Consider the following 21,362-nt stretch of genomic DNA (forward strand, 5'->3'; position numbering starts at 1 on the left):
CTTGAATAACATACAACACAACACCAACAACAACAGCGACTTTATACGCCAGAGTTAACTTAAAATTATAAGTTTGATAATAGTTTTATTTTGAAAAATCAACAAAAACATAAGCACGCAAAAACAAACAAACATGATGTTTGTCAGTTTCTGTAAATATTTGCTTTTGCTTTGTTTTTGTTGTTGTTGTTGTTGTTGGTGTTGTTGTCGTTGTTGTTTTTTTTTCCCTCGGAATCTTATCTTGTTTTCAGAGGGGTGGTGACGGTGGGGGGACCGCCGCAGTAGTTATCCCTACCTCCCCCTCGAACTGCGTGCCGCCCCCGCCCGCCGCTGGTGGTCCACCCCGCCCAGAATGCTCCGCTGAACCCGGGCGCGTCCATGCGAGGAGAAACCTGATTGGTGCATTGGGGATCCACCCCAACGCCATAAGTACACCACTGGCAGTCTCTACACTCATTCACACAGATTCAAAGCACCCAGCAGTTCTTTCAATCTCTTTGCTCAGTATATCAATTCAGTCATGTCTGGACGCGGAAAGAGCGGTAAGGCCCGAAGCAAGGCAAAGAGTCGATCCTCCAGGGCCGGACTTCAATTTCCCGTTGGTAGAGTACACCGCTTCTTGAGGAAGGGCAACTACGCTCAGCGCGTTGGTGCTGGCGCCCCTGTCTACTTGGCGGCAGTCATGGAGTACCTCACGGCAGAAATACTGGAACTGGCTGGTAATGCTGCTCGAGACAACAAGAAATCAAGAATCAACCCCCGTCATCTACAGCTCGCTATCCGAAACGATGAAGAGTTGAACAAGTTGCTCAGCGGTGTCACCATTGCCCAGGGTGGTGTACTTCCCAACATCCAAGCTGTCCTGCTGCCAAAGAAAACCGCCAAGTCAAGCTCTTAAACTCAGCTCTTGCTACACTGATAAACCAAACGGCTCTTACGGAGCCACCACATAAATCCAAAGAGAGATTCTAAACATGAATTGCGTTTGTAAGACAACCCCCCCCCCCCCACATAATTATTGAATTCATTAAATACTATTTGTTTTCCATGCGTAACCAATCATCCAATAAGTTGTTTGTAACCCTATAAACCACACATAAGTCAGACCAAAGCTTTATTTTCGTTGCGATGCTAACTGTAGGAGAGCAACGGTTTAGAACCAAAAGGTTAAAAGATGTATCAATAGACATAGAACAAAAGTTATTTACACACTAATGTTTGGCACAACCTAACGCCAATACCGGGTGATTCAATACTGAAAGATAAAGTATTCTACTTTAATTTCTGTTATCTCTTCATGCGTGTATAATCATCACACATCATTCCTTCCATCACGATGTCGCAAGCCGAATGTAGCCCGTGTGTGTGTTAACGTACTGCATGCGGTGGATGTGACAATGCACACAGCACGCTGTTTCTATGTACAGTGTTTTGCATACTGCAATGTGACGCATTGTTGTGTTCCGCGCGCTTGTAATGTCCATTGTCTTAACCCGCGTGTACAAACGCGCGGGACGAGCCCAACCAGGCAACACTGTATAACGTAAACATAAACTTTAGAATAACATGTACTTGCGTGTTGCATACGTTTACACGTGGATGTATCTGGGTTTTGATGCAAGCTCTTGCTTTGTGTGCGGTCAGAGTAGCTCTATTTTCGATACAACGAATGTTCGCCGTATGTGAAAAGTTGTCAAAAAAGTCACACCGCCCTCTTGTGACACCCAGCATGTCTTGTGATTCGTGCCATGTCGAAAGGTGGGTTATTCTCGAAAAACCTGTGGTGAGTATCGCTTCTCGGCCTTTTGGCTAAGATCATGTGTAGTATCTGTTCTTTTCAGAATAATATCTGAAATGCTGTTCATTGAGCAGCAAGTATATTAATCTGATTTTTGAGGAACGGCCATGGAAGAGGGGCTTGCCCCGTCCAGGCCACGGGTTGGCCCGGTTTCGCACTACATCCGGGATATCGGCCCACTCCCCTCACGGGGATAATATCAAATACAAAGTCAGAATTCGTTTAGTCTCAACGCCTGTTTACTGTGTTGGTATTCAAGTCTATTTGCTTTGTTTGACAACAAGTCGATAATGTTGCTGGCCCACACGTCCGCAATGCAAGCCATAAGATACTCTACTCTGGTCAGGTTGAATTCATTCGCTCTCGTCAGCCAGTTGAACCATTGTCTTGTCTTGATACTCTCTGCTAAGCACAACTATGTCTGGACGCGGTAAAGGTGGAAAGGGGCTTGGCAAGGGGGGTGCAAAGCGCCATCGTAAAGTGTTGCGGGACAACATCCAGGGTATCACCAAGCCGGCCATCCGTCGTCTGGCACGCCGAGGAGGTGTCAAGAGAATCTCCGGTCTGATCTACGAGGAGACCCGCGGTGTCCTCAAGGTGTTCTTGGAGAATGTCATCCGTGATGCCGTAACGTACTGCGAACACTCCAAGAGAAAAACCGTCACCGCCATGGATGTCGTCTACGCACTCAAGAGACAAGGCCGTACCCTCTACGGATTTGGAGGATAGGCCCAACGAATCCCCACATTGAAAACAACGGCTCTTTTCAGAGCCACCACAAAATCAAAAAAGAGAGAATTACAGATGGTTGTATTTTGGTTTCCCCACCCACTCACTGCCTTGTCCTTGTTTGTTATTTTTCTTCTGTAATAATATTCAAGCAAAATTAGTTTTTTTAAATTAATACATGGTATTTTGTAGGGCAACTATCCCAGAAAAAAATAAATAAACATACAACCACACCACATCTAGACTTTTTGGTTTGTTTAAGGCTGAACCCCTTTGCCAAAATTAAAAACGATGGATCTAGCTCTTTTTAGTGTTGCGTCTAATTGTTGATAGAAGGTTGTCCGTGTTTTTTTCCCCCCTTTCTACAATTCACGTACGTGGATGGCTGTTACTATAAATATTCAAGCAGATCAAGTGAGTAATACGTTAACGAGTCCTTGTCGCTCATGCTTTCTCTCTCTCTCTCTCTCTCGGTATTTTCGCCCTCAAGAAATTTAGTCTCATAAAAGGGCGAGGGAGGGCAACCGTAATCTGTAAAGCATGTTTATTTTCCGCTTACTCTATTTTTGTTTCTCATGTGCCATTAAGCAGCTAGCTCCGTCCGTGCGAAATTGGTGACCACTCAAGCGGTTCTGGCGGCACTGGGGGGCTGGCCAATCGCGTCCCCGCTTTTGTCAGAGGCGATCCTTGAACGGACATCCCAACCCTTTAAGAAGAGCTGCTCGTGAAACTGCACCACAACATCGTAAACAGTAAGCAAAGATAATGGCTCGTACCAAGCAGACAGCACGCAAGAGCACCGGGGGAAAAGCCCCACGAAAGCAGTTGGCGACCAAAGCTGCCCGAAAGAGTGCCCCGGCCACCGGCGGGGTCAAGAAGCCTCACCGTTACAGACCCGGAACTGTGGCACTGCGTGAGATTCGCCGTTACCAGAAAAGTACAGAGCTGCTTATCCGAAAACTTCCCTTCCAGAGACTGGTCCGTGAAATAGCGCAAGACTTCAAGACCGAACTGCGATTCCAGAGCTCCGCGGTGATGGCGCTCCAAGAAGCAAGCGAGGCATACCTCGTGGGACTCTTCGAAGACACCAATCTCTGCGCCATCCACGCCAAGCGGGTCACCATCATGCCCAAGGACATCCAACTCGCCCGCCGAATTCGTGGCGAACGAGCCTGAGGATTCGTTCCTTTCTCAAAACACAACGGCTCTTTTCAGAGCCACCACTTCTTAACAGAGATTTTAATCACGTCCGTGTAATCGTTATTTCTTCCAATCTTTCCTCTTCCACACTCAATCCTCCAACAAAACAAAGACAAGCAAAATAATGGCCAAACAAATAAACAAATAAATAAACAAACAAACACACAAGAACATTAGAAATTTGACAAACTAATGTATACACCTGTGCAGTGTAAACATAACTATCGGTATAAGAGGACCGTGCCTACTTTATACAACTGTTGTATAGCGCCCGCTACGATGGCAGTCAGAAGTTAAATTACAACAGCATGAACGAAAAAAACAAAACCCCAAAACCTGCTAGCTGTAAACACAACAGTTGGTGTTTATCTTTACGCCGCGCCGCCATTTTTTTATTGGGTCGGTCGTTCTATCAGTCTAGTCGGGTTGGTTATAGGTCAATCTATTGCTTATATATTTGCTTTTACTCCGTAATTTAATCGTATCGTTTTCTTAAAATGTACTATGCATGCTTGGGCCATTGCAGATTTTTTTTTTTTTTTTGATAAGTTTCTCTGATTATTATTTTCTGATACTTGTTTTGGGTTACACTATACTCGTGTTGTATTTCTAACCAGAGTATAACATTCCTTTCCAATGGTTGCCTGCCCATTATTCAGACACCCATCCTTGCAGACACGCAACTTTTCTGGTGGACCGCTTCACTGCTCACAGCGAGGCGCGCGAATGCTAACAATGCCCTAATGGCCGCCGGATCCCCGACTTGCAGTATAAAGCTAAGCCTTCTCCGGTGTACCAGTCATCAGTCTGATTGATTCTACCAACTCAGCAACACAGCACTCTATAGCCATGCCTCCCAAAGCAAGTGGAAAGGGACAGAAGAAAGCCGGTAACACCAAGGGGCCAATCCGGACAGACAAGAAGAGAAAGCGTCGCCGCAAGGAGAGCTACGGCATTTACATCTACAAGGTCATGAAGCAGGTTCATCCAGACACGGGCATTTCCAGCAAGGCCATGTCAATTATGAACAGCTTCGTCAACGACATTTTCGAGCGCATTGCCGCCGAGTCTTCTAGATTGGCGCACTACAACAAGAAATCAACCATCTCCAGCCGAGAGGTCCAGACTGCAGTCCGTCTCCTTCTCCCCGGTGAGCTGGCCAAACACGCTGTCAGCGAGGGCACCAAGGCGGTCACCAAGTACACAACTTCAAAATAAGCAGGTCCGGCGTCATGCACAATCCAAACGGCTCTTTTCAGAGCCAACACATTTCCCAAAGAGATTCAAAACATGCGTGAATTACGTGACCACCGTAACACCAACCCTCCCCATTTTTTTTAAATAATATTAAATAAAATCAACAGGTTTACAATAATGCCATATTATATTAAAGGATGTTTTAAAATATTTCTGCCTCCTCTATATATCTCTGTAGAACAACTCAACAACGTTGTTTACGAAGTTCAAATAATCTTGATAACTTTGTCCACTATAATTTTTAGCGATCAATAAACATCTTTCTCGTTGCTTTTTTGTTATTCTACTTTTACAGACAGTCAGTTATAAAAGACAACGCTCTGCTCTATTTTTTGGCTGCAATAAATGTGTCACCGAGTCGAGTGAGGGTTCACAAGATTGGACTTGAAGAAAGAAAGAAAGACGTACATTGAGTAAGTGCCTTGTTCATGACACCGTATTACTTGAATAACATACAACACAACACCAACAACAACAGCGAATTTATACGCCAGAGTTAACTTAAAATTATAAGTTTGATAATAGTTTTATTTTGAAAAATCAACAAAAACATAAGCACGCAAAAACAAACAAACATGATGTTTGTCAGTTTCTGTAAATATTTGCTTTTGCTTTGTTTTTGTTGTTGTTGTTGTTGTTGGTGTTGTTGTCGTTGTTGTTTTTTTTTCCCTCGGAATCTTATCTTGTTTTCAGAGGGGTGGTGACGGTGGGGGGACCGCCGCAGTAGTTATCCCTACCTCCCCCTCGAACTGCGTGCCGCCCCCGCCCGCCGCTGGTGGTCCACCCCGCCCAGAATGCTCCGCTGAACCCGGGCGCGTCCATGCGAGGAGAAACCTGATTGGTGCATTGGGGATCCACCCCAACGCCATAAGTACACCACTGGCAGTCTCTACACTCATTCACACAGATTCAAAGCACCCAGCAGTTCTTTCAATCTCTTTGCTCAGTATATCAATTCAGTCATGTCTGGACGCGGAAAGAGCGGTAAGGCCCGAAGCAAGGCAAAGAGTCGATCCTCCAGGGCCGGACTTCAATTTCCCGTTGGTAGAGTACACCGCTTCTTGAGGAAGGGCAACTACGCTCAGCGCGTTGGTGCTGGCGCCCCTGTCTACTTGGCGGCAGTCATGGAGTACCTCACGGCAGAAATACTGGAACTGGCTGGTAATGCTGCTCGAGACAACAAGAAATCAAGAATCAACCCCCGTCATCTACAGCTCGCTATCCGAAACGATGAAGAGTTGAACAAGTTGCTCAGCGGTGTCACCATTGCCCAGGGTGGTGTACTTCCCAACATCCAAGCTGTCCTGCTGCCAAAGAAAACCGCCAAGTCAAGCTCTTAAACTCAGCTCTTGCTACACTGATAAACCAAACGGCTCTTACGGAGCCACCACATAAATCCAAAGAGAGATTCTAAACATGAATTGCGTTTGTAAGACAACCCCCCCCCCCCACATAATTATTGAATTCATTAAATACTATTTGTTTTCCATGCGTAACCAATCATCCAATAAGTTGTTTGTAACCCTATAAACCACACATAAGTCAGACCAAAGCTTTATTTTCGTTGCGATGCTAACTGTAGGAGAGCAACGGTTTAGAACCAAAAGGTTAAAAGATGTATCAATAGACATAGAACAAAAGTTATTTACACACTAATGTTTGGCACAACCTAACGCCAATACCGGGTGATTCAATACTGAAAGATAAAGTATTCTACTTTAATTTCTGTTATCTCTTCATGCGTGTATAATCATCACACATCATTCCTTCCATCACGATGTCGCAAGCCGAATGTAGCCCGTGTGTGTGTTAACGTACTGCATGCGGTGGATGTGACAATGCACACAGCACGCTGTTTCTATGTACAGTGTTTTGCATACTGCAATGTGACGCATTGTTGTGTTCCGCGCGCTTGTAATGTCCATTGTCTTAACCCGCGTGTACAAACGCGCGGGACGAGCCCAACCAGGCAACACTGTATAACGTAAACATAAACTTTAGAATAACATGTACTTGCGTGTTGCATACGTTTACACGTGGATGTATCTGGGTTTTGATGCAAGCTCTTGCTTTGTGTGCGGTCAGAGTAGCTCTATTTTCGATACAACGAATGTTCGCCGTATGTGAAAAGTTGTCAAAAAAGTCACACCGCCCTCTTGTGACACCCAGCATGTCTTGTGATTCGTGCCATGTCGAAAGGTGGGTTATTCTCGAAAAACCTGTGGTGAGTATCGCTTCTCGGCCTTTTGGCTAAGATCATGTGTAGTATCTGTTCTTTTCAGAATAATATCTGAAATGCTGTTCATTGAGCAGCAAGTATATTAATCTGATTTTTGAGGAACGGCCATGGAAGAGGGGCTTGCCCCGTCCAGGCCACGGGTTGGCCCGGTTTCGCACTACATCCGGGATATCGGCCCACTCCCCTCACGGGGATAATATCAAATACAAAGTCAGAATTCGTTTAGTCTCAACGCCTGTTTACTGTGTTGGTATTCAAGTCTATTTGCTTTGTTTGACAACAAGTCGATAATGTTGCTGGCCCACACGTCCGCAATGCAAGCCATAAGATACTCTACTCTGGTCAGGTTGAATTCATTCGCTCTCGTCAGCCAGTTGAACCATTGTCTTGTCTTGATACTCTCTGCTAAGCACAACTATGTCTGGACGCGGTAAAGGTGGAAAGGGGCTTGGCAAGGGGGGTGCAAAGCGCCATCGTAAAGTGTTGCGGGACAACATCCAGGGTATCACCAAGCCGGCCATCCGTCGTCTGGCACGCCGAGGAGGTGTCAAGAGAATCTCCGGTCTGATCTACGAGGAGACCCGCGGTGTCCTCAAGGTGTTCTTGGAGAATGTCATCCGTGATGCCGTAACGTACTGCGAACACTCCAAGAGAAAAACCGTCACCGCCATGGATGTCGTCTACGCACTCAAGAGACAAGGCCGTACCCTCTACGGATTTGGAGGATAGGCCCAACGAATCCCCACATTGAAAACAACGGCTCTTTTCAGAGCCACCACAAAATCAAAAAAGAGAGAATTACAGATGGTTGTATTTTGGTTTCCCCACCCACTCACTGCCTTGTCCTTGTTTGTTATTTTTCTTCTGTAATAATATTCAAGCAAAATTAGTTTTTTTAAATTAATACATGGTATTTTGTAGGGCAACTATCCCAGAAAAAAATAAATAAACATACAACCACACCACATCTAGACTTTTTGGTTTGTTTAAGGCTGAACCCCTTTGCCAAAATTAAAAACGATGGATCTAGCTCTTTTTAGTGTTGCGTCTAATTGTTGATAGAAGGTTGTCCGTGTTTTTTTCCCCCCTTTCTACAATTCACGTACGTGGATGGCTGTTACTATAAATATTCAAGCAGATCAAGTGAGTAATACGTTAACGAGTCCTTGTCGCTCATGCTTTCTCTCTCTCTCTCTCTCTCGGTATTTTCGCCCTCAAGAAATTTAGTCTCATAAAAGGGCGAGGGAGGGCAACCGTAATCTGTAAAGCATGTTTATTTTCCGCTTACTCTATTTTTGTTTCTCATGTGCCATTAAGCAGCTAGCTCCGTCCGTGCGAAATTGGTGACCACTCAAGCGGTTCTGGCGGCACTGGGGGGCTGGCCAATCGCGTCCCCGCTTTTGTCAGAGGCGATCCTTGAACGGACATCCCAACCCTTTAAGAAGAGCTGCTCGTGAAACTGCACCACAACATCGTAAACAGTAAGCAAAGATAATGGCTCGTACCAAGCAGACAGCACGCAAGAGCACCGGGGGAAAAGCCCCACGAAAGCAGTTGGCGACCAAAGCTGCCCGAAAGAGTGCCCCGGCCACCGGCGGGGTCAAGAAGCCTCACCGTTACAGACCCGGAACTGTGGCACTGCGTGAGATTCGCCGTTACCAGAAAAGTACAGAGCTGCTTATCCGAAAACTTCCCTTCCAGAGACTGGTCCGTGAAATAGCGCAAGACTTCAAGACCGAACTGCGATTCCAGAGCTCCGCGGTGATGGCGCTCCAAGAAGCAAGCGAGGCATACCTCGTGGGACTCTTCGAAGACACCAATCTCTGCGCCATCCACGCCAAGCGGGTCACCATCATGCCCAAGGACATCCAACTCGCCCGCCGAATTCGTGGCGAACGAGCCTGAGGATTCGTTCCTTTCTCAAAACACAACGGCTCTTTTCAGAGCCACCACTTCTTAACAGAGATTTTAATCACGTCCGTGTAATCGTTATTTCTTCCAATCTTTCCTCTTCCACACTCAATCCTCCAACAAAACAAAGACAAGCAAAATAATGGCCAAACAAATAAACAAATAAATAAACAAACAAACACACAAGAACATTAGAAATTTGACAAACTAATGTATACACCTGTGCAGTGTAAACATAACTATCGGTATAAGAGGACCGTGCCTACTTTATACAAATGTTGTATAGCGCCCGCTACGATGGCAGTCAGAAGTTAAATTACAACAGCATGAACGAAAAAAACAAAACCCCAAAACCTGCTAGCTGTAAACACAACAGTTGGTGTTTATCTTTACGCCGCGCCGCCATTTTTTTATTGGGTCGGTCGTTCTATCAGTCTAGTCGGGTTGGTTATAGGTCAATCTATTGCTTATATATTTGCTTTTACTCCGTAATTTAATCGTATCGTTTTCTTAAAATGTACTATGCATGCTTGGGCCATTGCAGATTTTTTTTTTTTTTTGATAAGTTTCTCTGATTATTATTTTCTGATACTTGTTTTGGGTTACACTATACTCGTGTTGTATTTCTAACCAGAGTATAACATTCCTTTCCAATGGTTGCCTGCCCATTATTCAGACACCCATCCTTGCAGACACGCAACTTTTCTGGTGGACCGCTTCACTGCTCACAGCGAGGCGCGCGAATGCTAACAATGCCCTAATGGCCGCCGGATCCCCGACTTGCAGTATAAAGCTAAGCCTTCTCCGGTGTACCAGTCATCAGTCTGATTGATTCTACCAACTCAGCAACACAGCACTCTATAGCCATGCCTCCCAAAGCAAGTGGAAAGGGACAGAAGAAAGCCGGTAACACCAAGGGGCCAATCCGGACAGACAAGAAGAGAAAGCGTCGCCGCAAGGAGAGCTACGGCATTTACATCTACAAGGTCATGAAGCAGGTTCATCCAGACACGGGCATTTCCAGCAAGGCCATGTCAATTATGAACAGCTTCGTCAACGACATTTTCGAGCGCATTGCCGCCGAGTCTTCTAGATTGGCGCACTACAACAAGAAATCAACCATCTCCAGCCGAGAGGTCCAGACTGCAGTCCGTCTCCTTCTCCCCGGTGAGCTGGCCAAACACGCTGTCAGCGAGGGCACCAAGGCGGTCACCAAGTACACAACTTCAAAATAAGCAGGTCCGGCGTCATGCACAATCCAAACGGCTCTTTTCAGAGCCAACACATTTCCCAAAGAGATTCAAAACATGCGTGAATTACGTGACCACCGTAACACCAACCCTCCCCATTTTTTTTAAATAATATTAAATAAAATCAACAGGTTTACAATAATGCCATATTATATTAAAGGATGTTTTAAAATATTTCTGCCTCCTCTATATATCTCTGTAGAACAACTCAACAACGTTGTTTACGAAGTTCAAATAATCTTGATAACTTTGTCCACTATAATTTTTAGCGATCAATAAACATCTTTCTCGTTGCTTTTTTGTTATTCTACTTTTACAGACAGTCAGTTATAAAAGACAACGCTCTGCTCTATTTTTTGGCTGCAATAAATGTGTCACCGAGTCGAGTGAGGGTTCACAAGATTGGACTTGAAGAAAGAAAGAAAGACGTACATTGAGTAAGTGCCTTGTTCATGACACCGTATTACTTGAATAACATACAACACAACACCAACAACAACAGCGACTTTATACGCCAGAGTTAACTTAAAATTATAAGTTTGATAATAGTTTTATTTTGAAAAATCAACAAAAACATAAGCACGCAAAAACAAACAAACATGATGTTTGTCAGTTTCTGTAAATATTTGCTTTTGCTTTGTTTTTGTTGTTGTTGTTGTTGTTGGTGTTGTTGTCGTTGTTGTTTTTTTTTCCCTCGGAATCTTATCTTGTTTTCAGAGGGGTGGTGACGGTGGGGGGACCGCCGCAGTAGTTATCCCTACCTCCCCCTCGAACTGCGTGCCGCCCCCGCCCGCCGCTGGTGGTCCACCCCGCCCAGAATGCTCCGCTGAACCCGGGCGCGTCCATGCGAGGAGAAACCTGATTGGTGCATTGGGGATCCACCCCAACGCCATAAGTACACCACTGGCAGTCTCTACACTCATTCACACAGATTCAAAGCACCCAGCAGTTCTTTCAATCTCTTTGCTCAGTATATCAATTCAGTCATGTCTGGACGCGGAAAGAGCGGTAAGGCCCGAAGCAAGGCAAAGAGTCGATCCTCCAGGGCCGGACTTCAATTTCCCGTTGGTAGAGTACACCGCTTCTTGAGGAAGGGCAACTACGCTCAGCGCGTTGGTGCTGGCGCCCCTGTCTACTTGGCGGCAGTCATGGAGTACCTCACGGCAGAAATACTGGAACTGGCTGGTAATGCTGCTCGAGACAACAAGAAATCAAGAATCAACCCCCGTCATCTACAGCTCGCTATCCGAAACGATGAAGAGTTGAACAAGTTGCTCAGCGGTGTCACCTTTGCCCAGGGTGGTGTACTTCCCAACATCCAAGCTGTCCTGCTGCCAAAGAAAACCGCCAAGTCAAGCTCTTAAACTCAGCTCTTGCTACACTGATAAACCAAACGGCTCTTACGGAGCCACCACATAAATCCAAAGAGAGATTCTAAACATGAATTGCGTTTGTAAGACAACCCCCCCCCCCCACATAATTATTGAATTCATTAAATACTATTTGTTTTCCATGCGTAACCAATCATCCAATAAGTTGTTTGTAACCCTATAAACCACACATAAGTCAGACCAAAGCTTTATTTTCGTTGCGATGCTAACTGTAGGAGAGCAACGGTTTAGAACCAAAAGGTTAAAAGATGTATCAATAGACATAGAACAAAAGTTATTTACACACTAATGTTTGGCACAACCTAACGCCAATACCGGGTGATTCAATACTGAAAGATAAAGTATTCTACTTTAATTTCTGTTATCTCTTCATGCGTGTATAATCATCACACATCATTCCTTCCATCACGATGTCGCAAGCCGAATGTAGCCCGTGTGTGTGTTAACGTACTGCATGCGGTGGATGTGACAATGCACACAGCACGCTGTTTCTATGTACAGTGTTTTGCATACTGCAATGTGACGCATTGTTGTGTTCCGCGCGCTTGTAATGTCCATTGTCTTAACCCGCGTGTACAAACGCGCGGGACGAGCCCAACCAGGCAACACTGTATAACGTAAACATAAACTTTAGAATAACATGTACTTGCGTGTTGTATACGTTTACACGTGGATGTATCTGGGTTTTGATGCAAGCTCTTGCTTTGTGTGCGGTCAGAGTAGCTCTATTTTCGATACAACGAATGTTCGCCGTATGTGAAAAGTTGTCAAAAAAGTCACACCGCCCTCTTGTGACACCCAGCATGTCTTGTGATTCGTGCCATGTCGAAAGGTGGGTTATTCTCGAAAAACCTGTGGTGAGTATCGCTTCTCGGCCTTTTGGCTAAGATCATGTGTAGTATCTGTTCTTTTCAGAATAATATCTGAAATGCTGTTCATTGAGCAGCAAGTATATTAATCTGATTTTTGAGGAACGGCCATGGAAGAGGGGCTTGCCCCGTCCAGGCCACGGGTTGGCCCGGTTTCGCACTACATCCGGGATATCGGCCCACTCCCCTCACGGGGATAATATCAAATACAAAGTCAGAATTCGTTTAGTCTCAACGCCTGTTTACTGTGTTGGTATTCAAGTCTATTTGCTTTGTTTGACAACAAGTCGATAATGTTGCTGGCCCACACGTCCGCAATGCAAGCCATAAGATACTCTACTCTGGTCAGGTTGAATTCATTCGCTCTCGTCAGCCAGTTGAACCATTGTCTTGTCTTGATACTCTCTGCTAAGCACAACTATGTCTGGACGCGGTAAAGGTGGAAAGGGGCTTGGCAAGGGGGGTGCAAAGCGCCATCGTAAAGTGTTGCGGGACAACATCCAGGGTATCACCAAGCCGGCCATCCGTCGTCTGGCACGCCGAGGAGGTGTCAAGAGAATCTCCGGTCTGATCTACGAGGAGACCCGCGGTGTCCTCAAGGTGTTCTTGGAGAATGTCATCCGTGATGCCGTAACGTACTGCGAACACTCCAAGAGAAAAACCGTCACCGCCATGGATGTCGTCTACGCACTCAAGAGACAAGGCCGTACCCTCTACGGATTTGGAGGATAGGCCCAACGAATCCCCACATTGAAAACAACGGCTCTTTTCAGAGCCACCACAAAATCAAAAAAGAGAGAATTACAGATGGTTGTATTTTGGTTTCCCCACCCACTCACTGCCTTGTCCTTGTTTGTTATTTTTCTTCTGTAATAATATTCAAGCAAAATTAGTTTTTTTAAATTAATACATGGTATTTTGTAGGGCAACTATCCCAGAAAAAAATAAATAAACATACAACCACACCACATCTGGTAGAGTACACCGCTTCTTGAGGAAGGGCAACTACGCTCAGCGCGTTGGTGCTGGCGCCCCTGTCTACTTGGCGGCAGTCATGGAGTACCTCACGGCAGAAATACTGGAACTGGCTGGTAATGCTGCTCGAGACAACAAGAAATCAAGAATCAACCCCCGTCATCTACAGCTCGCTATCCGAAACGATGAAGAGTTGAACAAGTTGCTCAGCGGTGTCACCATTGCCCAGGGTGGTGTACTTCCCAACATCCAAGCTGTCCTGCTGCCAAAGAAAACCGCCAAGTCAAGCTCTTAAACTCAGCTCTTGCTACACTGATAAACCAAACGGCTCTTACGGAGCCACCACATAAATCCAAAGAGAGATTCTAAACATGAATTGCGTTTGTAAGACAACCCCCCCCCCCCCACATAATTATTGAATTCATTAAATACTATTTGTTTTCCATGCGTAACCAATCATCCAATAAGTTGTTTGTAACCCTATAAACCACACATAAGTCAGACCAAAGCTTTATTTTCGTTGCGATGCTAACTGTAGGAGAGCAACGGTTTAGAACCAAAAGGTTAAAAGATGTATCAATAGACATAGAACAAAAGTTATTTACACACTAATGTTTGGCACAACCTAACGCCAATACCGGGTGATTCAATACTGAAAGATAAAGTATTCTACTTTAATTTCTGTTATCTCTTCATGCGTGTATAATCATCACACATCATTCCTTCCATCACGATGTCGCAAGCCGAATGTAGCCCGTGTGTGTGTTAACGTACTGCATGCGGTGGATGTGACAATGCACACAGCACGCTGTTTCTATGTACAGTGTTTTGCATACTGCAATGTGACGCATTGTTGTGTTCCGCGCGCTTGTAATGTCCATTGTCTTAACCCGCGTGTACAAACGCGCGGGACGAGCCCAACCAGGCAACACTGTATAACGTAAACATAAACTTTAGAATAACATGTACTTGCGTGTTGTATACGTTTACACGTGGATGTATCTGGGTTTTGATGCAAGCTCTTGCTTTGTGTGCGGTCAGAGTAGCTCTATTTTCGATACAACGAATGTTCGCCGTATGTGAAAAGTTGTCAAAAAAGTCACACCGCCCTCTTGTGACACCCAGCATGTCTTGTGATTCGTGCCATGTCGAAAGGTGGGTTATTCTCGAAAAACCTGTGGTGAGTATCGCTTCTCGGCCTTTTGGCTAAGATCATGTGTAGTATCTGTTCTTTTCAGAATAATATCTGAAATGCTGTTCATTGAGCAGCAAGTATATTAATCTGATTTTTGAGGAACGGCCATGGAAGAGGGGCTTGCCCCGTCCAGGCCACGGGTTGGCCCGGTTTCGCACTACATCCGGGATATCGGCCCACTCCCCTCACGGGGATAATATCAAATACAAAGTCAGAATTCGTTTAGTCTCAACGCCTGTTTACTGTGTTGGTATTCAAGTCTATTTGCTTTGTTTGACAACAAGTCGATAATGTTGCTGGCCCACACGTCCGCAATGCAAGCCATAAGATACTCTACTCTGGTCAGGTTGAATTCATTCGCTCTCGTCAGCCAGTTGAACCATTGTCTTGTCTTGATACTCTCTGCTAAGCACAACTATGTCTGGACGCGGTAAAGGTGGAAAGGGGCTTGGCAAGGGGGGTGCAAAGCGCCATCGTAAAGTGTTGCGGGACAACATCCAGGGTATCACCAAGCCGGCCATCCGTCGTCTGGCACGCCGAGGAGGTGTCAAGAGAATCTCCGGTCTGATCTACGAGGAGACCCGCGGTGTCCTCAAGGTGTTCTTGGAGAATGTCATCCGTGATGCCGTAACGTACTGCGAACACTCCAAGAGAAAAACCGTCACCGCCATGGATGTCGTCTACGCACTCAAGAGACAAGGCCGTACCCTCTACGGATTTGGAGGATAGGCCCAACGAATCCCCACATTGAAAACAACGGCTCTTTTCAGAGCCACCACAAAATCAAAAAAGAGAGAATTACAGATGGTTGTATTTTGGTTTCCCCACCCACTCACTGCCTTGTCCTTGTTTGTTATTTTTCTTCTGTAATAATATTCAAGCAAAATTAGTTTTTTTAAATTAATACATGGTATTTTGTAGGGCAACTATCCCAGAAAAAAATAAATAAACATACAACCACACCACATCTAGACTTTTTGGTTTGTTTAAGGCTGAACCCCTTTGCCAAAATTAAAAACGATGGATCTAGCTCTTTTTAGTGTTGCGTCTAATTGTTGATAGAAGGTTGTCCGTGTTTTTTTCCCCCCTTTCTACAATTCACGTACGTGGATGGCTGTTACTATAAATATTCAAGCAGATCAAGTGAGTAATACGTTAACGAGTCCTTGTCGCTCATGCTTTCTCTCTCTCTCTCTCTCTCGGTATTTTCGCCCTCAAGAAATTTAGTCTCATAAAAGGGCGAGGGAGGGCAACCGTAATCTGTAAAGCATGTTTATTTTCCGCTTACTCTATTTTTGTTTCTCATGTGCCATTAAGCAGCTAGCTCCGTCCGTGCGAAATTGGTGACCACTCAAGCGGTTCTGGCGGCACTGGGGGGCTGGCCAATCGCGTCCCCGCTTTTGTCAGAGGCGATCCTTGAACGGACATCCCAACCCTTTAAGAAGAGCTGCTCGTGAAACTGCACCACAACATCGTAAACAGTAAGCAAAGATAATGGCTCGTACCAAGCAGACAGCACGCAAGAGCACCGGGGGAAAAGCCCCACGAAAGCAGTTGGCGACCAAAGCTGCCCGAAAGAGTGCCCCGGCCACCGGCGGGGTCAAGAAGCCTCACCGTTACAGACCCGGAACTGTGGCACTGCGTGAGATTCGCCGTTACCAGAAAAGTACAGAGCTGCTTATCCGAAAACTTCCCTTCCAGAGACTGGTCCGTGAAATAGCGCAAGACTTCAAGACCGAACTGCGATTCCAGAGCTCCGCGGTGATGGCGCTCCAAGAAGCAAGCGAGGCATACCTCGTGGGACTCTTCGAAGACACCAATCTCTGCGCCATCCACGCCAAGCGGGTCACCATCATGCCCAAGGACATCCAACTCGCCCGCCGAATTCGTGGCGAACGAGCCTGAGGATTCGTTCCTTTCTCAAAACACAACGGCTCTTTTCAGAGCCACCACTTCTTAACAGAGATTTTAATCACGTCCGTGTAATCGTTATTTCTTCCAATCTTTCCTCTTCCACACTCAATCCTCCAACAAAACAAAGACAAGCAAAATAATGGCCAAACAAATAAACAAATAAATAAACAAACAAACACACAAGAACATTAGAAATTTGACAAACTAATGTATACACCTGTGCAGTGTAAACATAACTATCGGTATAAGAGGACCGTGCCTACTTTATACAAATGTTGTATAGCGCCCGCTACGATGGCAGTCAGAAGTTAAATTACAACAGCATGAACGAAAAAAACAAAACCCCAAAACCTGCTAGCTGTAAACACAACAGTTGGTGTTTATCTTTACGCCGCGCCGCCATTTTTTTATTGGGTCGGTCGTTCTATCAGTCTAGTCGGGTTGGTTATAGGTCAATCTATTGCTTATATATTTGCTTTTACTCCGTAATTTAATCGTATCGTTTTCTTAAAATGTACTATGCATGCTTGGGCCATTGCAGATTTCTTTTTTTTGTTTGATAAGTTTCTCTGATTATTATTTTCTGATACTTGTTTTGGGTTACACTATACTCGTGTTGTATTTCTAACCAGAGTATAACATTCCTTTCCAATGGTTGCCTGCCCATTATTCAGACACCCATCCTTGCAGACACGCAACTTTTCTGGTGGACCGCTTCACTGCTCACAGCGAGGCGCGCGAATGCTAACAATGCCCTAATGGCCGCCGGATCCCCGACTTGCAGTATAAAGCTAAGCCTTCTCCGGTGTACCAGTCATCAGTCTGATTGATTCTACCAACTCAGCAACACAGCACTCTATAGCCATGCCTCCCAAAGCAAGTGGAAAGGGACAGAAGAAAGCCGGTAACACCAAGGGGCCAATCCGGACAGACAAGAAGAGAAAGCGTCGCCGCAAGGAGAGCTACGGCATTTACATCTACAAGGTCATGAAGCAGGTTCATCCAGACACGGGCATTTCCAGCAAGGCCATGTCAATTATGAACAGCTTCGTCAACGACATTTTCGAGCGCATTGCCGCCGAGTCTTCTAGATTGGCGCACTACAACAAGAAATCAACCATCTCCAGCCGAGAGGTCCAGACTGCAGTCCGTCTCCTTCTCCCCGGTGAGCTGGCCAAACACGCTGTCAGCGAGGGCACCAAGGCGGTCACCAAGTACACAACTTCAAAATAAGCAGGTCCGGCGTCATGCACAATCCAAACGGCTCTTTTCAGAGCCAACACATTTCCCAAAGAGATTCAAAACATGCGTGAATTACGTGACCACCGTAACACCAACCCTCCCCATTTTTTTTAAATAATATTAAATAAAATCAACAGGTTTACAATAATGCCATATTATATTAAAGGATGTTTTAAAATATTTCTGCCTCCTCTATATATCTCTGTAGAACAACTCAACAACGTTGTTTACGAAGTTCAAATAATCTTGATAACTTTGTCCACTATAATTTTTAGCGATCAATAAACATCTTTCTCGTTGCTTTTTTGTTATTCTACTTTTACAGACAGTCAGTTATAAAAGACAACGCTCTGCTCTATTTTTTGGCTGCAATAAATGTGTCACCGAGTCGAGTGAGGGTTCACAAGATTGGACTTGAAGAAAGAAAGAAAGACGTACATTGAGTAAGTGCCTTGTTCATGACACCGTATTACTTGAATAACATACAACACAACACCAACAACAACAGCGACTTTATACGCCAGAGTTAACTTAAAATTATAAGTTTGATAATAGTTTTATTTTGAAAAATCAACAAAAACATAAGCACGCAAAAACAAACAAACATGATGTTTGTCAGTTTCTGTAAATATTTGCTTTTGCTTTGTTTTTGTTGTTGTTGTTGTTGTTGGTGTTGTTGTCGTTGTTGTTTTTTTTTCCCTCGGAATCTTATCTTGTTTTCAGAGGGGTGGTGACGGTGGGGGGACCGCCGCAGTAGTTATCCCTACCTCCCCCTCGAACTGCGTGCCGCCCCCGCCCGCCGCTGGTGGTCCACCCCGCCCAGAATGCTCCGCTGAACCCGGGCGCGTCCATGCGAGGAGAAACCTGATTGGTGCATTGGGGATCCACCCCAACGCCATAAGTACACCACTGGCAGTCTCTACACTCATTCACACAGATTCAAAGCACCCAGCAGTTCTTTCAATCTCTTTGCTCAGTATATCAATTCAGTCATGTCTGGACGCGGAAAGAGCGGTAAGGCCCGAAGCAAGGCAAAGAGTCGATCCTCCAGGGCCGGACTTCAATTTCCCGTTGGTAGAGTACACCGCTTCTTGAGGAAGGGCAACTACGCTCAGCGCGTTGGTGCTGGCGCCCCTGTCTACTTGGCGGCAGTCATGGAGTACCTCACGGCAGAAATACTGGAACTGGCTGGTAATGCTGCTCGAGACAACAAGAAATCAAGAATCAACCCCCGTCATCTACAGCTCGCTATCCGAAACGATGAAGAGTTGAACAAGTTGCTCAGCGGTGTCACCATTGCCCAGGGTGGTGTACTTCCCAACATCCAAGCTGTCCTGCTGCCAAAGAAAACCGCCAAGTCAAGCTCTTAAACTCAGCTCTTGCTACACTGATAAACCAAACGGCTCTTACGGAGCCACCACATAAATCCAAAGAGAGATTCTAAACATGAATTGCGTTTGTAAGACAACCCCCCCCCCCACATAATTATTGAATTCATTAAATACTATTTGTTTTCCATGCGTAACCAATCATCCAATAAGTTGTTTGTAACCCTATAAACCACACATAAGTCAGACCAAAGCTTTATTTTCGTTGCGATGCTAACTGTAGGAGAGCAACGGTTTAGAACCAAAAGGTTAAAAGATGTATCAATAGACATAGAACAAAAGTTATTTACACACTAATGTTTGGCACAACCTAACGCCAATACCGGGTGATTCAATACTGAAAGATAAAGTATTCTACTTTAATTTCTGTTATCTCTTCATGCGTGTATAATCATCACACATCATTCCTTCCATCACGATGTCGCAAGCCGAATGTAGCCCGTGTGTGTGTTAACGTACTGCATGCGGTGGATGTGACAATGCACACAGCACGCTGTTTCTATGTACAGTGTTTTGCATACTGCAATGTGACGCATTGTTGTGTTCCGCGCGCTTGTAATGTCCATTGTCTTAACCCGCGTGTACAAACGCGCGGGACGAGCCCAACCAGGCAACACTGTATAACGTAAACATAAACTTTAGAATAACATGTACTTGCGTGTTGCATACGTTTACACGTGGATGTATCTGGGTTTTGATGCAAGCTCTTGCTTTGTGTGCGGTCAGAGTAGCTCTATTTTCGATACAACGAATGTTCGCCGTATGTGAAAAGTTGTCAAAAAAGTCACACCGCCCTCTTGTGACACCCAGCATGTCTTGTGATTCGTGCCATGTCGAAAGGTGGGTTATTCTCGAAAAACCTGTGGTGAGTATCGCTTCTCGGCCTTTTGGCTAAGATCATGTGTAGTATCTGTTCTTTTCAGAATAATATCTGAAATGCTGTTCATTGAGCAGCAAGTATATTAATCTGATTTTTGAGGAACGGCCATGGAAGAGGGGCTTGCCCCGTCCAGGCCACGGGTTGGCCCGGTTTCGCACTACATCCGGGATATCGGCCCACTCCCCTCACGGGGATAATATCAAATACAAAGTCAGAATTCGTTTAGTCTCAACGCCTGTTTACTGTGTTGGTATTCAAGTCTATTTGCTTTGTTTGACAACAAGTCGATAATGTTGCTGGCCCACACGTCCGCAATGCAAGGCATAAGATACTCTACTCTGGTCAGGTTGAATTCATTCGCTCTCGTCAGCCAGTTGAACCATTGTCTTGTCTTGATACTCTCACAACTATGTCTGGACGCGGTAAAGGTGGAAAGGGGCTTGGCAAGGGGGGTGCAAAGCGCCATCGTAAAGTGTTGCGGGACAACATCCAGGGTATCACCAAGCCGGCCATCCGTCGTCTGGCACGCCGAGGAGGTGTCAAGAGAATCTCCGGTCTGATCTACGAGGAGACCCGCGGTGTCCTCAAGGTGTTCTTGGAGAATGTCATCCGTGATGCCGTAACGTACTGCGAACACTCCAAGAGAAAAACCGTCACCGCCATGGATGTCGTCTACGCACTCAAGAGACAAGGCCGTACCCTCTACGGATTTGGAGGATAGGCCCAACGAATCCCCACATTGAAAACAACGGCTCTTTTCAGAGCCACCACAAAATCAAAAAAGAGAGAATTACAGATGGTTGTATTTTGGTTTCCCCACCCACTCACTGCCTTGTCCTTGTTTGTTATTTTTCTTCTGTAATAATATTCAAGCAAAATTAGTTTTTTTAAATTAATACATGGTATTTTGTAGGGCAACTATCCCAGAAAAAAATAAATAAACATACAACCACACCACATCTAGACTTTTTGGTTTGTTTAAGGCTGAACCCCTTTGCCAAAATTAAAAACGATGGATCTAGCTCTTTTTAGTGTTGCGTCTAATTGTTGATAGAAGGTTGTCCGTGTTTTTTTCCCCCCTTTCTACAATTCACGTACGTGGATGGCTGTTACTATAAATATTC

At 45.3% G+C, this 21,362-nt stretch overlaps 15 protein-coding genes and 5 non-coding genes across 20 annotated transcripts; all 20 read left to right on the forward strand.

Moving 5' to 3' along the window:
• The first annotated feature begins 520 nt into the window (after positions 1 to 520).
• Positions 521 to 898, forward strand: LOC139941593 (histone H2A-like). Its single transcript, XM_071938163.1, has one exon. The coding sequence runs from the start codon at positions 521 to 523 to the stop codon at positions 896 to 898; it is 378 nt and encodes a 125-aa protein (XP_071794264.1).
• Positions 899 to 1,789: 891 nt separating this feature from the next.
• LOC139942399 (U2 spliceosomal RNA) lies at positions 1,790 to 1,983 on the forward strand. Its single transcript, XR_011786671.1, has one exon. It is a non-coding gene; the product is annotated as a U2 spliceosomal RNA (small nuclear RNA).
• A 232-nt stretch (positions 1,984 to 2,215) lies between these two features.
• On the forward strand, positions 2,216 to 2,527 carry LOC139941935 (histone H4-like). The gene has a single exon (XM_071938581.1). It carries the CDS (start codon positions 2,216 to 2,218, stop codon positions 2,525 to 2,527), a length of 312 nt encoding a protein of 103 aa, XP_071794682.1.
• Positions 2,528 to 3,292: 765 nt separating this feature from the next.
• On the forward strand, positions 3,293 to 3,703 carry LOC139942004 (histone H3, embryonic). The gene has a single exon (XM_071938664.1). It carries the CDS (start codon positions 3,293 to 3,295, stop codon positions 3,701 to 3,703), a length of 411 nt encoding a protein of 136 aa, XP_071794765.1.
• An 873-nt stretch (positions 3,704 to 4,576) lies between these two features.
• LOC139941670 (histone H2B, gonadal-like) lies at positions 4,577 to 4,945 on the forward strand. Its single transcript, XM_071938267.1, has one exon. The coding sequence runs from the start codon at positions 4,577 to 4,579 to the stop codon at positions 4,943 to 4,945; it is 369 nt and encodes a 122-aa protein (XP_071794368.1).
• Positions 4,946 to 5,946: 1,001 nt separating this feature from the next.
• Positions 5,947 to 6,324, forward strand: LOC139941592 (histone H2A-like). Its single transcript, XM_071938162.1, has one exon. The coding sequence runs from the start codon at positions 5,947 to 5,949 to the stop codon at positions 6,322 to 6,324; it is 378 nt and encodes a 125-aa protein (XP_071794263.1).
• Positions 6,325 to 7,214: 890 nt separating this feature from the next.
• LOC139942400 (U2 spliceosomal RNA) lies at positions 7,215 to 7,408 on the forward strand. Its single transcript, XR_011786672.1, has one exon. It is a non-coding gene; the product is annotated as a U2 spliceosomal RNA (small nuclear RNA).
• Positions 7,409 to 7,640: 232 nt separating this feature from the next.
• Positions 7,641 to 7,952, forward strand: LOC139941936 (histone H4-like). The gene has a single exon (XM_071938582.1). The coding sequence runs from the start codon at positions 7,641 to 7,643 to the stop codon at positions 7,950 to 7,952; it is 312 nt and encodes a 103-aa protein (XP_071794683.1).
• Positions 7,953 to 8,717: 765 nt separating this feature from the next.
• LOC139942005 (histone H3, embryonic) lies at positions 8,718 to 9,128 on the forward strand. The gene has a single exon (XM_071938665.1). It carries the CDS (start codon positions 8,718 to 8,720, stop codon positions 9,126 to 9,128), a length of 411 nt encoding a protein of 136 aa, XP_071794766.1.
• An 872-nt stretch (positions 9,129 to 10,000) lies between these two features.
• On the forward strand, positions 10,001 to 10,369 carry LOC139941663 (histone H2B, gonadal-like). The gene has a single exon (XM_071938260.1). It carries the CDS (start codon positions 10,001 to 10,003, stop codon positions 10,367 to 10,369), a length of 369 nt encoding a protein of 122 aa, XP_071794361.1.
• A 1,001-nt stretch (positions 10,370 to 11,370) lies between these two features.
• On the forward strand, positions 11,371 to 11,748 carry LOC139941953 (histone H2A-like). Its single transcript, XM_071938600.1, has one exon. It carries the CDS (start codon positions 11,371 to 11,373, stop codon positions 11,746 to 11,748), a length of 378 nt encoding a protein of 125 aa, XP_071794701.1.
• Positions 11,749 to 12,638: 890 nt separating this feature from the next.
• LOC139942402 (U2 spliceosomal RNA) lies at positions 12,639 to 12,832 on the forward strand. The gene has a single exon (XR_011786673.1). It is a non-coding gene; the product is annotated as a U2 spliceosomal RNA (small nuclear RNA).
• Positions 12,833 to 13,064: 232 nt separating this feature from the next.
• LOC139941938 (histone H4-like) lies at positions 13,065 to 13,376 on the forward strand. Its single transcript, XM_071938583.1, has one exon. It carries the CDS (start codon positions 13,065 to 13,067, stop codon positions 13,374 to 13,376), a length of 312 nt encoding a protein of 103 aa, XP_071794684.1.
• Positions 13,377 to 14,805: 1,429 nt separating this feature from the next.
• LOC139942403 (U2 spliceosomal RNA) lies at positions 14,806 to 14,999 on the forward strand. The gene has a single exon (XR_011786674.1). It is a non-coding gene; the product is annotated as a U2 spliceosomal RNA (small nuclear RNA).
• A 232-nt stretch (positions 15,000 to 15,231) lies between these two features.
• Positions 15,232 to 15,543, forward strand: LOC139941934 (histone H4-like). Its single transcript, XM_071938580.1, has one exon. The coding sequence runs from the start codon at positions 15,232 to 15,234 to the stop codon at positions 15,541 to 15,543; it is 312 nt and encodes a 103-aa protein (XP_071794681.1).
• A 765-nt stretch (positions 15,544 to 16,308) lies between these two features.
• LOC139942006 (histone H3, embryonic) lies at positions 16,309 to 16,719 on the forward strand. Its single transcript, XM_071938666.1, has one exon. The coding sequence runs from the start codon at positions 16,309 to 16,311 to the stop codon at positions 16,717 to 16,719; it is 411 nt and encodes a 136-aa protein (XP_071794767.1).
• An 873-nt stretch (positions 16,720 to 17,592) lies between these two features.
• LOC139941661 (histone H2B, gonadal-like) lies at positions 17,593 to 17,961 on the forward strand. The gene has a single exon (XM_071938258.1). The coding sequence runs from the start codon at positions 17,593 to 17,595 to the stop codon at positions 17,959 to 17,961; it is 369 nt and encodes a 122-aa protein (XP_071794359.1).
• A 1,001-nt stretch (positions 17,962 to 18,962) lies between these two features.
• LOC139941590 (histone H2A-like) lies at positions 18,963 to 19,340 on the forward strand. The gene has a single exon (XM_071938159.1). The coding sequence runs from the start codon at positions 18,963 to 18,965 to the stop codon at positions 19,338 to 19,340; it is 378 nt and encodes a 125-aa protein (XP_071794260.1).
• Positions 19,341 to 20,229: 889 nt separating this feature from the next.
• Positions 20,230 to 20,423, forward strand: LOC139942404 (U2 spliceosomal RNA). Its single transcript, XR_011786675.1, has one exon. It is a non-coding gene; the product is annotated as a U2 spliceosomal RNA (small nuclear RNA).
• A 221-nt stretch (positions 20,424 to 20,644) lies between these two features.
• On the forward strand, positions 20,645 to 20,959 carry LOC139941931 (histone H4-like). The gene has a single exon (XM_071938576.1). It carries the CDS (start codon positions 20,648 to 20,650, stop codon positions 20,957 to 20,959), a length of 312 nt encoding a protein of 103 aa, XP_071794677.1. The 5' UTR covers positions 20,645 to 20,647.
• The last annotated feature ends 403 nt before the right edge of the window (positions 20,960 to 21,362 follow it).

The sequence above is a fragment of the Asterias amurensis genome, chromosome 9 (assembly GCF_032118995.1).
Source record: "Asterias amurensis chromosome 9, ASM3211899v1".
Classification (NCBI taxonomy): Eukaryota; Metazoa; Echinodermata; class Asteroidea; order Forcipulatida; family Asteriidae; genus Asterias; species Asterias amurensis.